Here is an 18,154-nt window from a genome sequence, read left to right on the forward strand (position 1 = left end):
ATATTGCTAAGAATAAAAATATGGCTAAAGACATAAACAGGTCAGTTATTTTACATGCAAAGCATGAGCATTATTCCATTTAATGAAAATGAAATTTTACATATTATTAAAACCAAAATTAAAAACAAAAAGTCAAGTTGATCTGATGCCATTCCTTTATATATTTTTAAGAATACTGCTGGGGCTTGCCTTAAACCATTAACTGATCTTATAAATTTATCCTTTGAAAAGGGAATTTTTCCAAATTCGTTAAAAATATCTAAAGTTATACCTGCTTACTTATGCCTGACAATTACAGACCCATAGCCTTAACTTCTTGTTTTTTTTAAATTTTTGAATATGCAATGCTCGATCGGCTTATGTCTTATTTGAAAAAAAATCAAATTATTTCGACAGGCCAGCATGGCTTTGTATTTGGTAAGTCCCCGACGTCTGCTGTTTTGGCATTTTTGTCGAGGGTAATTGAGGCTCTTGAGGCGGGTGAGCGCCCTGTTGGGATATTTTGTGATCTTAGCAGGGCGTTTGACTGCGTAGATCACACTTTGCTCTTGGATAGAATGGAATCCTATTGGCGGATCGCTCACAATATGTAGCAGTGAGGATAGCTCCGGATCTAGTATGCGGTCTGAAAACCTTAAAGTGGACATTGGGGTCTCACAAGGTTCCGTATTGGGCCCGGTATTGTTTCTTTTATTTATTAATCCCTTGCCTCTGGCAATAACACATAGTGTGCATGTGATGCATCATCACCATGTATGCTGATGATGCATCTGCGCTGGTCCGAAGACAGAACATGGAAACAATTGACGTATCTGCTGGAAAAGCCTTAGAGGAACTTAGCAATTGGTTTATTTTAAATCAACTTTACTTGAACAATAAAAAGACTAATTACATGGTTTTTCATGCATGTCATAGTCAGATAAATGGTGATATTGATTTATGTGTAACCAACGATAACGATTGTTTGAAACGCCAAAAATCAGTTAGGTTTCTTGGCTTAACATTGGATGATTCACTTTCTTGGGAATCTCATTGTGCTGAGTTGTCGATGAAGCTCGGTAGCTTATGTTATGCCATTAGGAACCTTAGGGTGGTAATGGAAATTAATCAACTAATTTGTCTATACCACGCTATTATGCACTCACGAATTTTGTACGGTATTCAGCTCTGGGGCTGTACGTCACATGCACGTCGAGTGTTTATTAGCCAAAAACAGATTCTTAGGTGTATTGCCGGAGTATCACCGATGACTTTCTGTAGACCTCTTTTTAGGGAATATAGAATTTTGACGGTCCCGTGTGTGTATATATTTGAAGTTTGCTTATATGTTTTTAAGAATTTTAATTCCTTTACTGTTAATGGTAGTTTTCATAATTACCCAACTCGTTCTAGAAATGACTTGTCCATGCCTCATAGCAGGCTACTTATTTCTAAAAAATTTGTATTAAGAATAGGTCCAAAACTATACAACAAATTACCGAATGATATAAAGATTAGCAAAACCGTTTCGATATTTAAAAGAAAGTTAAAGGAATTCCTAGCCAATAAATGTTTTTATGATGTAGATAGCTATCTATAACTGAGTATAGCTGATTAGGCAGTGTATAGAGTATTATAACTTTTTTAACGATGTAAGGTCACTTTACTTTTGACTATTTTAACTTTTTTTGTAATATATAGTGTAGGTGGATATTTTTGAATTTTAGTTATCTAGGTTGTTAGTAATATTTTTTTTGGGCCAAGAATATAACATGTAAAACTGTGACGAAATCCATACACTTTGTGTCTATTTTTTTTTGGATAATAAAAGTTTTGATTTTGATTTGATTTGAACATGGAAATCTTGGGTGCATCAATAGTGCTGTATTTTTGCCGAAAGAATAAAAGATTCTTCAATGAAAATTTTATTTAGCGATGCGGCACATTTTCACGTTGGCGGCTTCTTTCTAGCATATACAGTTGGTGTATTTCAAGAGTAGTTATTATGAGTTAACGAACTTATTAATCCACTACCTTATTGTTAAACTTTAAGCTTCTTTCTTTTGAGGTAGATAACTGTTTCGTACCTTCACCCCATCTTCTTATATACTCTCTCCTTTGTCTCCAACATAAATTTTTCTATTTTTAGGCCTGGAAGAAGCAAAATCTGCTACCGAACATGAACGTGCCCGCCTTCAAGCTCAAATTCGAGAGATAGAAAAAGAACACATGCAAAGTCAGCATAAAGTGCAGAGCATCCAGGAAGAGCTTCAAAAAGCTCAAACGGCTGGTAGTCAACAACAGCAAGAGGAGAAAGAGCTTCAGGCCAGACTGCTAAATGAAGTCGAAGAAAGAGAAAGATCTCACCAAGAAATACATCAGCTAAGAAAACAGGTACAATTTTGTTAGTCTATTTTTTCTTATAAAGAATCAATTAAATAAAACTAAATTTTTGAATTTTTATGTCTAATAGAAAAAATTGCATTTTCTCGATGCCAATTCAGGCGTATAAGAATTTTATACAATGGATTACTCCTGGCCTCCAAGAATCAGTTTACTTTAGATAGTATTTTCTTAGTCTAATAGATAGGGATGTATTGTACACTGATATTTCAAAGAAAGTGAGTTAGTTTTAGCGAGAGATGAATAGCGTTAGCCTCAAATAGAAGCTTAGAAAGCTGGATATTAATTAATGGACCAATAAGTGATGGAACTCTGGTTTTTCTACGAAATATTTACTTTCCTATGTCACTTCTATTTCTGTCTAGAGATATACATGAGTTGAAGGCAAACTTCGCTAAACCTACACCAATTTGTGTTAGATATAACCCTCAAAGCATGATAACCAGGGGATAATGTTTGACAATACATTAAAGTGATTTCCAAAATTTAGCATTAGATACGAGCACCCTGCTATAAAATCAACTCTTTATTCATATAAATCAGCATTGATATTATTTTGCAATGCCTGAGGGTAATAATGATGCCACTTATTTCTTATTGTACCATCAGCAAAGAGTGTCAAATGACTACCAATAAATACAATAGAAACAACAACGGTCTAAGTACTGACCCTTCTGGAATACCACAATCCATAGTCTTACCGTCTGACACAACCCGCAAAAGAGACACTCTTGAAAAGATACGATCTTTGCCAACTTAATTAATACACTTCTAAAACCATATGTTTCACTCTTCTAAAGCAGTATTATATTATGACTGACAGAGCCAAATTCTTTTTTAAAGTCACCGAACACCGCCCTATAAAACTCACTTTAGACTGATATACAGCCCATCCAAAAAGAAGAGTCTCGAAAGCCAAATTGGTTAGAACTCAGTAGGCTGTGCTTATTCAAAAAACTACAGACCCTAACTTATACTAGTTTTTTATGATCTTAGCAAGGATGGGAAGAAGTTATAGTTTAAAGGACAGCAGTCGCCACCACCCTTATACAGCGGAACAGTAACAGCCCTCTTTAGCAAATCCGCAACATACCCACTAGAAAATCAGACATTCATCACGGCAGTCGCCAACGAATTCAGGCCAGAATAATTCAACTCCTGAAATATCCTGACAGACATATCTTCCCATGCTGCTGCTTTTTTGTTTTTCATTTGGGGAAACACAGGCTTAATCATTTATGTTAATTGGAGGCAAGAAGAATGTATTTTGCAAAAAAATCATTGGACAGTAACCGCAATGGATCTTAGAAGAAAGGTTCTCTCTTATAGTGCAAAAGAAGCCATTTAGTGCAATAAGGATACTGGAGGCAGATCACATACTTTCAATTTTTTTCTCCCCAAGTGACGTTCTTTTAGAATATTTTTTCAGTTTAGGAAAAAAATACAGGAGGTCAAAAATTCTGTGACAAAGAGGGCAGTGCAACATAATGGAATATTCATACATTTCTCTACAATGGTATTCAGAAATTCATGATTTTATCAAGAAGATCAAGACATTAATTTTTTCGATTATCCTGCTCAATTGTGAGATTTTTCGACCCTATTTTGGCACAGACCTTTTGCACCTGCTTAAAATTAATTGTACAACATTCTTAATGTTTAACGGCGGTCTGATCTCACAAAAGTCTTCAAGCGTTTGGATGTTTTTGTCGGTTTTCGGGGTTAAAGGCCTCCTCGTGCGGTTTATCTTCAAGGTTTTTTGTACTTTCTAAAAATGTTTTAAGCCAGAAAAAAATAGGCTTGCTTTAACTTTTTAAATTGCTCACCATTCTCCAAGCTTAACACAAAATTTAATGGCTCGAAATTCCGCTTTTCCAATTTCCGTAACGGACAAACAAAACACAACTTCAATAATACGAGCCGAAAAAAACCACGTAATTAACGAAAGATGTTGAAACCAGCAGTGAGCGATGGTAGGACCATTTTCTCTAGCAAGGACGACAGCGCAGCGTTTTCAGTCAACTTACAATTGTGTCATTGTCTGTACTTTTCTACCAGACCTTGTATGTTGCAGAAATAGTCCATTCTTACAGTGGAATTCTACGGTAAGACAATGAAACGCACTTCAAAGTCATCGTTCACTTATAAATATATTTATAAATATATTGTTATACCCTACACGTTTCGAACATAAAGATGTTCATCCAGATGAAGACTGATTTGGAGGGAACTCTGGAACCACCAGGTTTCGATGGTATGTGTTTTAAAATAATAATCGAGAGATTGCTGATAAGACCGACGATCTGGAAGCAAACCATCCAAGTGCACAAATTAATATTGCGGGTGCTTTTAACGTCTTCAATATGAATTGGTTGACATATTCTAATAGGACTGATAATAAGGGGTGCCACGCAGAAGACTTTGCGATTCGAACGAACTAACGCTTCTACGGAAGCCAACCAGAATTCCTGATAGAGTCTTCTTGACTTTGCTAGCCTGCTAAATCTGTTTCTCGCAACGGATCCTGACTCGTACAATATTACCGTACATGCACCACTAGACATATATCAACATCAGATTACAAATTAATAACCGCAACATGTGAACAAGAAAGGAAAATTCAGGATCCACCCATACCGCGAGAAGTTTGGCATTATAAATCAGCCAACTGGAGACATTTAAAACAGTTTCTCTCTTCCTTTCGTTGGAATGATGTCTGTTTCAGGACCAATGATCGGACCAATTGGCGGGTACGGCGGCTTATATTCCAAATACCTTGAAAATCCTCCTCGGACAACAAACTGTGGTTCGATAAAGGCTGCACCAAGGCAAACAACAAATATGCTGCTTATCACAATATCAACTTTGTTACCTTGAGAAATGCGTGCAAGCAGACGATCAATACCTGCAAAGAAAAATATAATGAGAGAGTGAAGAACAAACTTCTTAATTGTCCAAATGGATCAAAATCGTGCCGACCTGTAGCAAAAGCAGTTGGGCAAGGTTTCTGTAAATCAAAAATTCCACTATTGATTAGGGAAGGTTGTTCTCTTGCAGTGACCGCAATGGAAAAAGCAGACTTGCTGGGTCAGATGTTTGCATTAAACTGTACCACAAGGTAAAATACCACCAACTTTACCAAGAAAGTCTTCTTCGCTGCCAGAGATAGTCTTACGTCACGGAGATCCTGAAAAAGTTTTCAAAGGTTTAATCACTAATGAGGCCACAGGTCCTGATGGAATATCACCGTTGTGCAGACTGTTTTCTGGCTCATACATAAGAGATCTGTTCCCTGAATACTGAAAACTTGCGCGGATTCAACCGATACCCAGACAAGGGAAGAAGACGGTGCCCATCAATTACCGTCCGATTGCTTTAGTCACGGCAATCGCCAAGGTATTGAAGAAACTTGTCAACCAACAAATCTTGAAATACCTGGAGTCTATCAACATTATTAGCGATCGTCAGTATGGTTTTGGAAATAACAGGTCTACCGGCGATCTGTTGGCCTATGTTACGCGTTTTTGGACCGAGGCTATCGAGAAATATGGCGAATCCCGTATAATGGCTCTGTCATAAAAACCTCTTATGGTTGCTATCTCTCAGGGATGCATTTTGCATCCTACCCACTTCCTGTTATATATCAACGACCTACTCGACAAGACTTCTAATGCAATTTACAGCTTTGCTAATGACAGTACATTGATGCCTTCTTTTAAATCGCTTAACCAGACAACATCAACCGATACCCAGTGCCATAGATGTCGTTAGATAATAATTACTAATACATTAAAGTTAATTTAAGACGTATGGCCATCCAGAAGAGGGTCATACGTCTTATAGGAGACAGTTTGGCGTATAGAAGGAAGGTAGCGGACCTTAATATGTTTTATCGATATCATCACGAAAAATCCTCTTCCGAACTGGCTCATATCATTCCACCTAGAGCTATACATGCAAGATCTACACGACAGGCAGATGCGACTCATGAATACCGAGTGCATCTGCAGATGCCTAGAACGTCGCTATATCGGGACTTCTTTTCATAGAGAAGTGTAAGTCTGTGGAATCAACTCCCAAAGTGCGTTTTTCCCGAACATTAGAAATTGCAAAACTTTACGAAGTACATATATCCACAGACACCTTCGTAGCACTGGGGCTACTCGTGATACTCGAGTGCCAAAGGGTTTGCCCTCTTTCAAAATTAGACTCTATGGATGCTTGTTGTCTTTGTTGCTTAACTAAGAGCTAAACTTGACCTTAAACTTCAGATAACAGACCTCAAACAATTCCATCAAAGAATATTGAAAAATTTTAGAGTTGGAGAGAAGGGGGATTAAAATTTTAAAAATCTTACTTTTTTAGCATTGTCTGAACAAAGAAACTCTCAACAAACAAGAAGATCAAATGGTGATCAAAAAATTTTTTTCGGTTTACCACGGATGATATTTCTGTAAGTGGTAGCATCTTAGTTGAGAATTGTCGATAAATATTTAAGGTACGAAGATCGAATAACTTATATAGAAAATACAATTTCATCTGGTTGCTTTGCTTTTAGGGTTTGGAAATTTTCAAGATTAATTTTTTAAATTTAGAAAAGTGGCACCTATCTGTTTTTGGTGCTATCTGTTTTTGGAGTTACGGGTAACACCAGCAATTCTTCAAAAATAAGTGGCTCAATAAATGGTCGGGATTCTTGTTGAGCATTGTATCGCGAGAGAAGATAGCAGCTAGACATATTTATAAAGAAGTTGCGTACCTCATCAGTAGATTTACTACTGATCAGCTAAGATACATAAGAAATAATTTTATCAAAATAAAATCAGTTACTTATAAGCTGGGTTTATTTGTACATGTACTGATTTTATATGTTAACCATATGAGCTTTTCTTATAAATCAAATTCCTTATTTTCAAATATATAAGATTGACGTAGTGTAGTTTTGCTTCGTTTGTAACATTCGTGTCTTTATAATAATAAATCAGATCTTGGAGTTTTTGATTCATAAATCCAATTGTTTTACAAAAAGATTTTTATACTTTTCATAAGACAGACTAAGATATAAGACAGATTTTTTGAATTTACTAATAAATTATAAATGCAGAAATAAATAATAAAATTTCTCTATAAGATAAAACTAATTGTTTGCAGATGTCAGAGTTAGAAAGAAATCTGGAGCAAACAAGACAGGAGCTAAATAGAACGCGTTGCCATAGTGGACAACTAGAAGAACAATGGCATGCTAGAGAACAGGACTTACTAATTCATCTAGAAGATGCAAGAGTAAAAGAGAAACGACTGGAAGATCAAAAACACAACTTGGAAGTGTGTTTGGTGGATGCTACACAACAAATTCAAGAACTAAAGGTAAAATTATTTTCAAATTAAACATTATAATTTTTACAATCATTTCCCTTATTTTATACCACATATTTTTTTAATTAATTCTCTAAAATTATTGCTCTTAGCGGTACAATTGGGACTTAATGCCTACTTGCAATAACAAGTCTAAGTCACAAGTTAAAATAGTGTTTCTTATTTCTATTACTGTCCTTTTACTAGCTACAGTCCGACCCAAATTGAATATAGATATAGCCCAGCCCCCTTCCGCGTCATCCTTCGCCCAGTGAACACATGGTTGTTCTTTGTTCTTTCCTATCCTTTGGTTTTCCTTTCCTAGACTCTTTCCTACCCCTTGTCAGTGCTAGCTAAACCTATTCACGATCAGGATGATGCCAGAGGCATCGTGGGAGAAGCGTCACCGTGCATTTCAGAATTGTACAAGTTATTGATTCGGTCGGAAAATGTCTATTTGATTTTTATTTTTGTCAAGAAAGTACCGTATCGAAGCTCACTGTTGAGAAAAGTGGACTGTATTTATTGTTTTTTGACAATTAATTGTCGTGAGACCTTACCTGGTTTTCTCTCGATTACAGTTTTTCACTCGCGTTAGCTGGCCAGCTTTTTCTCAGTACGAAATGAGGTTTATCCCATAAACACGGGATCGTATCGGGTGGTACTAGATGCGTGAGCGATGCGGTTTAGCGATTTACTTCTTCTGATAATGGGTTTCAACGAACTGGCTCAGTATGTTAGACGCGCACCTTTTTATAAGGCCTCAAAACATTCTTTTGGGTGCATTTGAATAGAAATACTTTAACTAACTGTTTCTACACAGTGAGCCAAGCGAAATTGAGTTAAAGTTTAAAGTTTTAATGAAAATTTGAAATAGAATGAAGAATGAACTACTTGATTCAAACTGTTGTAAAATTTAAGAAAACTGAACAGGGTACATATCCGACGGTTTTTCCGAATCTCTAAATGGTGCTGGCAGATTGCCTCGTAGCAGAGCCATTAAACTAGCAAGACCAAGACCATGATCGAGTCGTGCGGCGTATTGCATTTATTCGCTCCGGGGCTTGCGTAAGTGGGAAAACAATTAAACAACAAGTATTGTTCGCCACTCTTTAACTTAAGTCTTAATTAGTTCTCTTTTAAATTAAGTTTTTAATAAAAATAATCTTAAAATAAGTTCTTAAAGATGCGAGGATGTTTAAATTAGTTAGTTTTTTAAATTAGTAGTTTTTCGCTGTATAGATTTACGCTAGTACAGCAATGTCACCAAATCCTTGTGGAAGCTTCCACCAAAAACAGATCGGAGTAGGCTCTTAGCTAATCGGAAACAAATTGGCTATATCGAAAGTAATACTAGACTATCAGAACACTACGCCTGACAACAGGTATCCTAGCTAGTCACTGTTAATTAAATGGCCACTTATTCAAATTGAACTAAGTATGAGGCCACTGCAGGGCATAGAACGACGAAAACGAAACAATGAAGAACATACTTTGCGATTCTCCTGCTCATTCGTCAAACGCGGCAGAATACTCGGCGAGTGCTCCCATCCACCATCTTTGGAATCATTTTGAGACGAAATGACCTTAGAGAAGACTGCCCCTTCTCTCGTAACGATATTGTAAACACCGAGAAAACAGCTGATTCTCCGTCATTCTAGAATGACACAAGTCGCACACAGCACGACATTCGTGTTGGTGAGAAACTTTCGGAACAGCGTTCTGCCGAGTATATAAGGAGCTGCATCGCTGATAGTAATCAGTTGTCAATTCAGTGAAGTAATATTTGTACAGTAAAAATAAATATCTTTAGTGGTCGTGTTTTCGTTGTGAAGTGTCTAAATAAATTAGTTGACTATTTTGGATTGTTTTAACTCACACCTAACGAACGGGACAAATGCTACAAAAATAATTTAGTTTAAAAAGGCATTTTTATAGTTATTAGCGGTGGTATTTCTAAAAACTTATTTCTCTGTCTATGGCAGCAAGAAAATCGTCGATAAACCCGTATCTATAATGTCTCGTATCATATAATATTTTTTAAATTTCCCTACATGACAAAATCGAGTACCGATAGCAGATTATCTTGTAGGACTATTAAGCGACTACCAACGTGTTCAAGAGTTTCTCTAAAAACGCTCACGTATTTATAAGAAAAAACAGGACAGCTGATCTTTCTTATCGCTTACGAGGAAATGCATCGTTTTTTTTTGGAATGCATTAAACTTTATCTTACGTGGTTCTAAAAATAATATCCGTGTGCACCACGCATAATATATATACACTGGCAAAACCGATTTTTGGCCTTTTTCATGATCCTTTCCGGTGTAAATACCAGTTATTAGTTTCTGGCGCAGCTATTCACCTACTTCTGTCATTTTTACTTTGCCGAATACAAACAATGATTCTTGATTGCAACTCTCAAATATTAGAGCTGTACAGGGTGTCTTAAATTCGAGCTTCATCGTTGGGATGTCGGAAATTAGAAGAGATTCGAGGCCAGTTAAATGGAGGCCAAGTTATGCAATTTGGTTCTAATTAAAATGCTGTAAACTTACCTTTATTTCAGGTGTAAATAATAAAATAAAATACTTAATTAATTGTGGTTCGGTCGGAAAATCTAAGAAAGGTGTAAAACGATTCAATAAAACACCGTTAATTTAACTTTAAATTTATCATGCAATGGGCCCAAAAAAGATGTCAAAAACCAACCTACAGATATATGCCGATAACAACAACAGTTCACATTAAAAACTAGTTCCAGCCGCCCAATAAAACCCAACAAGAGTCCCTATTCAAAAACCCTCCCTTTTAAAAATGTTCCAATAGCGCTTTCCCCGTTATTCGACTTTATTCACTCCACAACAGGAATTATCCAAACATATGCAGAGACTTACTGAACACTGCTTCATCAGAATTCACTTTTAACTTTAAATAATTTGCCGATGGTGAACACTCACACAATCGGCCACCAAAAACTTCAAATCACACCAACCGGCCTTCATCCCTCGATTACTTGAGCTCGACTGCCTCTCTCCCACTGGTTCATCACCGTTGCGCGTTGGCTGACTGAGTCAACAGGCTACTTTTGGATTTCTAGGAAGCCTTTACTGCGTAGCCGATCGATAGTTCTAGCACCGAACAATAACAAGACTAGAAGTCCCACTCTCGGTCGGGTGTTTGAAGTAGCGCTCTCAAATACGAGCCGCCGATCGCAAAAAAACCACGCAAGTGTTCAGCTGTGTCGGCTTGTACAAGGGTAATGCAGACAGTTAACAGTGCGTTGGCCATCAAAATAAAATAAAGGTTCACTTACCGGGGTGTTTCAAAACAATCAAACTATGTAAATAATATTATTGCGACCCATTCTGTTTTAGTTGTAGGTATTTAAATAAAAAAGAAAATATTTTAAACTGTTTAATTGATTGAAGATCATAATTATAACATATCCTAAATTATTATATTATACATTACATGCATACAATCATATAACTAAAAAATAAGAAAAACGACATTAACAGTAATCTTAATCTGTTTCATTGCTGAATAATACTTGTTCTACACTTGTTTGTGTTGCTTTTATTTATTTTAATCTTCTAGCCTCACCTGCAATATTAATTTTCTTATTTTATCTTAACAATAATGTTTTATAACAAATTGTTACAATTCATCAAATAAATCAAGGTAAATTTATTTGTATAAAAAAGGAACACACTTACTAGTTTCTCCGCTATTTTGCCATACATTTTTTGACGGGACAGCGTTAAACAGCAGATTTGTTCTTACGGTATTACGCATTAAGGTTTCTTGAGGAAAATGTAATTCGCAGACTCTTAATTTATTACTACATTCTTCTGGAGTCATATTGGTAAACCTATGATTATTAACAAATCCCAAAGCCTGCTTCCAAAGTTGACATCTAAAAATATCATTGACAATTTCTTTTATACTGATGAATATGGAAAAAAAATATTATTATTATTATTTACAGCCAGTTAAGGCTCGCACTCCCTCTAAGGGGAGTGCGAGCCTTAACTCGCACTCGGGGGGGGGGGATCATTTACTTATCCCAGATACCTGCGATATCAAAAGGATTAAGCTCTGTGGTCTGTGGGGGCCTTTTCGGTGTCCTTAAGTGACCTGAAATGTAGAGTTATCCCCTAGAAATTTCCGGGTGCTGCGAGCAGTTGCCAGTAGTACTGCCTTTTGCATGTGCTTATATAGATGTTCGCCAGTTCTTAGTTGTTTAAGGTATTCCAGTAGACTCTTCGGTATTACACCCGTTGTCGATATAACAATTGGGATGGTCTGAACATTATCCATTCTCCATTGCCTTCCGATTTGAATTTCTAGATCTCTGTATTTGGCGATTTTCTCAGTGTGTTTCTCTTGCAGATTATTGTTGTTCGGTATGGCTACGTCAATTAGAGTTGTTTTCCTGGAAATTTTATCTATTAAAATAAGATCTGGTCTATTATGCCTTACATGTTGATCGGTAAGTACACTGCGGTCCCAATATAACTTATATCGGTCATTTTCCACTACGGGTTCTGGAGTATATTTATAATACGGAACCTTCTCTGTTGTAATAAGTTCCAACTTCATTGCCAGCTCTTGATGTAAAATTTTCCCAGCTGAGTCGTGCCGTTCTTTGTATTCTGTCGCTGCAAAGGCCTGACATCCTCCTATTATGTGCTGGATTGTCTCTGATGTTTGGCATCCATACCGGCATTTGTCGTTTTGTACAGACGGATCTCTGACGATGTGCTTGAGATAATTTCTTGTTGGTATAACCTGATCTTGGATGGCGAGTAGAAAGCCTTCGGTTTCTGGAAACATCTTGCCTGATACCAACCAATAGTTCGACGAAGCAGTGTCGACATGATTTTGGCTGATCTCATTAGGATGCCGCCCATGAAGGGGCTTCTCCATCCAGATGCGGAGTTTTTCCTGGTCCGTATGATGGTAGCTGCGCGCTTCCTCGCTCTTAAGTTGTAGAGGAGTGGAATCGTCTATTTGATTTATTGCGCGATGCAGCGTGGAATTTTCTCCTTGCCTGTAAAAATAGGATTTTAAGTTAGTGATTTGTTTTTCAAGTTGTTTACCCAGATCTATTAATCCTCTTCCTCCAAGGTGGCGGGGAAGCATTGTTCTTTCAGTGGCACTTCGAGGGTGGTGGTTGTGCGTTTTAGTAAGTAGGGTCCTCACTTTTCTTTGTAGCCTTTCTATGTCTGTCCTACTCCAATTAATTACCCCAAAAGAATAACTAAGAGCTGAACATGCGTAGGAGTTAAGTGCCTTAAACATATTTTTGCTGTTGAGATTGGTTCTCAAAACTTGTCTTACCCTTTTCACAAACTCGTTAGTCAGTTCGCATTTCATTGTTTGTTGTTCAATCGTTTGTGATTGTTTCATCCCCAAGTATTTGTAAATTTCGTGTTCGCCCATGGCCTCGATGGTCTGGACATTCTGCATCTGATATTCTCCTGGCTGAATTTTTCCTCGGATTATATTGAGAGTACGGCATTTATCTAGTCCAAATTGCATGCCGATGTCATTGGAGAACTCTTCTACTATATGCAACATTTGGTTTAGTTGGTTCCTAGTTGCAGCCATTATTTTTAAATCATCCATATACAGTAAGTGATTTAACTTTGCAATCTCGGTGTTATTATCTCGGATGCTAAACCCATAGTTGGTAGAGTTAAGACGGTTCGAAAGAGGATTTATACCAAGGCAGAACCATAATGGGCTCAGTGAGTCCCCTTGGAAGATTCCTGTTCGAATTGGAATGTTGTTTGTACTTACTGTGCTTTTACCCTGTACTTCGAGCTGGATCGTTGTTCTCAAACTTGTCATAGCGCTCTCTAGAAAAGACAAAGTATTACCATCAACTTTATACACTTTTAATATGTTTATAAGCCATTCGTGTGGTACTGAGTCGAAGGCTTTCTTATAATCGACGTAGGCAGTAAAAATATTTCTCTTGTTGTGATATGCCTGGTTGTTGATGACAGAGTCGATAATAAGTTGTTCTTTACAGCCCATAGACCCTTTAGCGCATCCTTTTTGTTGTGCGGCTATGATGTTGTTTTTCTCACAGTGTTGATAAATGCGCTGTGTTAAACATGAAGTGATAATTTTATACAAAGTAGGTAGGCACGTTACCGGTCGGTACTTAGACGGATCTTGTGTGTTGTTCTGATCTTTAGGCAGTAGATAGGTTACTCCTTGCGTTAGGAACGCTGGCATTTCCTGTGGGTTAAGAATAACGTGGTTAATTAATTCTGAGAGTTTAGGATGCACACTCCGTAGTTTCTTTAGCCAAAAGTTATGAACTCCATCTGGGCCAGGTGATTGGATAATCTGGTTGACTTCCTCGATAGTGAATGGTCGATGTTCCATCTGGTTATATTTATTACTATTTTGTTTCTCTTCAGTAACCCAGCTTGCGTTGATATTGCATGTTGTTTGAGTTGCAAGTTGTTTGGCCCAAAAATCTTGAATTTGTTCTTTCGTGGGGTATTGCTTATCTGGGTGATCTGATTATTATTATTATTATTATTATTATTATTATTATTATTATTATTATTATTATTGTCTCTCATTTTAATAGTATTATTACCCTCTATTATGCATAAAATATAAATATTAAAAAAATTATCAGTCAAAACTATACGATTATATACGATTACTACTCTGTGAGACAACTGTTATACTACTTTAAATATGCTATATCAGACAGCCGGTATATGCATTTCGCCCGGGAGCGACCTCGAGAGACTTAAAAAGAGTAGCGTCCGATATTCGAGTGAGATAGGCATAAGAAGAGGCGGAGCGTTAAGTGAACCTTCTAGTCTTGTTATTGTTCGGTGGTTCTAGCCTGGACACTTATTCCCGCTTCCATCGATACCTCACAACAGAAGCCAAAATCATGCGAGGCGACGACCGCATCGCGATGGCAAAAATTCCGCGCTGGGGCACGTATTCTGCGTTGATTCGAAATAATATCTTACTGCAGTTATTATTGTAGTTTATAGTAAGATTATGCATTTAAAATTTTAAACTACCAAACTATTTTGATACTCGCTTTGAGTTTTAAAAAGAATAAAAATTCGGTATTTAAATTAGGTGGGTAAATTAACTATTTTATTTTTAACTTACATTTTACAATCTTAATTTTATTTAGAATAATGCCTACCTCTTGTTGCATTCCTGTTTAAGCTCAGAAAAAATTAAAATGGATTTAAATTTTTTTTTTTGTTTTTTTTTGATTATCTTCGGAATCATTCAAATTTTCGATTTTTTAAATAAGCAACAAAAATTTGGCGTAGGTACCTACCTAATTTTGTTTTCGGCATTAACATTTTTACGAAAAAGTAATACAGCAATGCAAAAACTTTCCCATAGCAACTAAGATAACCCACAAAAGTGTCAAGAATAAGTTTTTGAAAATTTGTTTTTTTTTCAATAATCTTCAAAACCACATAAAATATAATATATATTTTTTTATATGGCATATTCTTTTACAAGTAACTAATGTGCAACTTTGGGGTAAATTATCCAATTTCGTATTTCGAGGGTAGACGAATTTGAAACACCGTTGATGTATATTTTTCCAATAAAATAAATAATAAAAAATATTTAAAACATTTATCATATACCTAAAAATACGTAATAATAAAAAAAATATATTATCTTGTAAAATGTAAAATATTAGGTCCCGCGGTATCTCCACTTAGTCGTTCCACTGTACGGCGTGCGCCACCAAATCTCGGCTTCAATTTTGACGCCACGAAACCAGTGTCACGGCTAGAACTCTCGATCGGCTACGTTTACTGGCGTGCGGTCTGGTTAGGCGAAAGTTTGGCTTATACAAAATATTTATGGGTAATACCACAGATGTAAATAGCTCCGCACGATGCACGATGATCCTCCGCTGCGGAGCTATTTACATCTGTGGTAATACCTATATTGGCCCATTACAATGCCTTTTTGAAATTTAAAAATCGAATACTTCCGAGGATTTTTGTAAAAACTAAATATTCGCGACTTCATTATATTATTGCGCCTTTCTTTGTTGTACAAAATAGTATTGTCAGATTTTAGAACCGACGTTTCGTATTTCAGCTGCCATTATTAACTTTGTTTTTTGAAATTGGATTTTTAATTACGGATTTTAAGAGCCTCTTATGCAACGATGTATCATACTTTAAAAAAATTATATTAATGGATTTTTCTATAAGAAGTAATAAATAAAAGAAAAAATTAAAAACATAAAAGCATAAAAAGAGATTAATGATAAATTTTATATATAATTATTTGCTTGGATCAATTTTTATGTCAGTCTGTGGGATTTATGGATCGCACGCTGAATAGTCCTTGCGGGGATAGTCACTCTCTTATTAAGTCTTAATAAAGCGGTTTTTGTATTGAAGAAATCCCCAAAGAAAGTAATCTAGAGTGCTTGGATCGGGGTCTCTACCGGCCCAACGTACGGGTACTTGATTTTTAATTCATTCATTAGGAAACAATTTATTTAATAGGTCGGTGACGGCAGTATTCTTTTTTTGTATTTGTATTTTTCTACTATTTGTTTTAATGAGCACCAAATTTCACAACTTTGCATTACTAATGAATTTTTTAACAGGCTAAACTTGGAGGCGCAGAAGGCAGAGTACGAGCCTTGGAAACTCATTTAGCCCAGCTGGAATCCTCAAAGAGGGAAATCGAGCAGAAATTATTCAGTGTGATATCAACTTTACGACGAATTGCTGGAATTCAATTGGATGGATCAGTTTCATTGCCTTATCGACTCTTAAGTCCGTCTAGGAGATGGAGTCCTGCTAGAGGTAAATTTATAAAATATATAGTGTTTTAATTTTGAAGAACTTAAAGGCATTTTGCAGTATCAAAATTCAAGTGTCAGCACTTTTTTTGTATTAAATAATATTTGTTTTTTTCTGTATGCAGTACTAGGGCATTTTCAGTGAACCATTGTGTCATCTTATGGAAACTGGTTTTACTTTCCTCCAATAATTGCTCAATTAATTTTATACCTAATACCATTATTTTAGGTCATGAAGAGAAGGATGGGTCCGTTGATGTAGATCCGGAAGCAGTGAGAAAAGGAGTAAGGAACTTGATGCAACAGGTTGCTCAAATTGAAAGAGAGCGGGTAAGAATCTATGAATATTTCCTAAAATATCAGATCAGAAATTCTATGGTTTGTTTTATTTCAATTCTCTACTGTTAATGATTGGCATTCTCGGATAAGAAACGTGAATTATTTTTAAAGGGTTTTTCATTAACGCTTACTATATTTAAATTTAAATAAAACAATGTGTGACTTATCATTGATTTTTTTACATAAAAGGCTTATCTATGCGATTATGTATATAATATAACACTGAGTAGAAGACATGGGATATATTGGCTTTAAGGTCAAATTGCTTGATCTCGGCAATGACTCCACACGCTCTTTGATCTGTGGTGGATTGATAATTGATATCGTTGCAAATTCGACAATTTTGTTTGTTGAATACCCATTAACCCAGAAATGGACCTCATCGATGAATATTAGAAGACCGAACACACTGACTATTGACAATGTCTGTTGTCTACCAGAGACATCTGTACCATAGACATTGTCTATGGTATTCATTACCAACAAATTCGATAAAACAAAATAGATGCTAAATGAACTAGAATAGTAGAGCCGCATAGGGCGAAAAAAAGTGGTTCACGTGCCAAACGGTGATGAAAGCAAACAACATATAGAGGTTAGTTAGTATTAAGTTACTGATTACAAAAAAAATTGTTGCCCTCCTCCACCCCCGCGTCTCTCATCCCCCAACCCCTAAAATGTATTTTGTTTAATTGTTAATATCTCGGATATCAATAGATATAGAATAAAAAAATTCTCTGTTATTTTCACAATTGCGAGGGGCATAACAAATGTTATATTGACTAAATCAATATCTCGAAAACTAAATGAGATGTATAAAAATATAGTGTATGATTATTTATTACACATTTTTCTTTTCTAAATATTTTGAAAACAAGTGACCTTCTCGGAAAAAAGGTTAAAATAAAAGTTTTTTTCAAATTTCATTTTTATCAATCAATCAATCAATCAATCAATGCTTTATTGTCAAGAAATTGTTACAATTTGTAGACAAAGCTGTAAAACAAAAAAGACACAAAGATGCAAACAAAACACAATTAAAAAAAAGAAAAACAAAACAAAATTCAAAAAAAAAAAAAATATATATAAATAAATAATTAGAATAGATTATCTACAATATATACAGATTAATACAATTTAGAAATTGTAAGTAGTCAAAAATAGTATTATAAAATATACAATTTAATGTATACAATGTCAAAAAAAAAGATCATTAAAAATTCTCTCTAC

At 35.7% G+C, this 18,154-nt stretch overlaps 1 protein-coding gene across 3 annotated transcripts in view; it reads left to right on the top strand.

The window, feature by feature from the left end:
* LOC126734717 (rootletin) overlaps nucleotides 1-18,154 on the top strand; it is a 439,794-nt gene that overhangs the window by 311,092 nt on the left and 110,548 nt on the right. For all 3 annotated transcript variants that reach the window (XM_050438438.1, XM_050438437.1, XM_050438439.1), the window contains exons 20-23: nucleotides 2,129-2,373; nucleotides 7,534-7,749; nucleotides 16,388-16,589; nucleotides 16,815-16,915. In XM_050438438.1, coding sequence (XP_050294395.1) covers nucleotides 2,129-2,373; nucleotides 7,534-7,749; nucleotides 16,388-16,589; nucleotides 16,815-16,915 — 764 coding nt within the window. The remainder of the gene's footprint in view (nucleotides 1-2,128; nucleotides 2,374-7,533; nucleotides 7,750-16,387; nucleotides 16,590-16,814; nucleotides 16,916-18,154) is intronic.

This window comes from Anthonomus grandis, chromosome 3 (genome assembly GCF_022605725.1).
Source record: "Anthonomus grandis grandis chromosome 3, icAntGran1.3, whole genome shotgun sequence".
Lineage (NCBI taxonomy): Eukaryota > Metazoa > Arthropoda > Insecta > Coleoptera > Curculionidae > Anthonomus > Anthonomus grandis.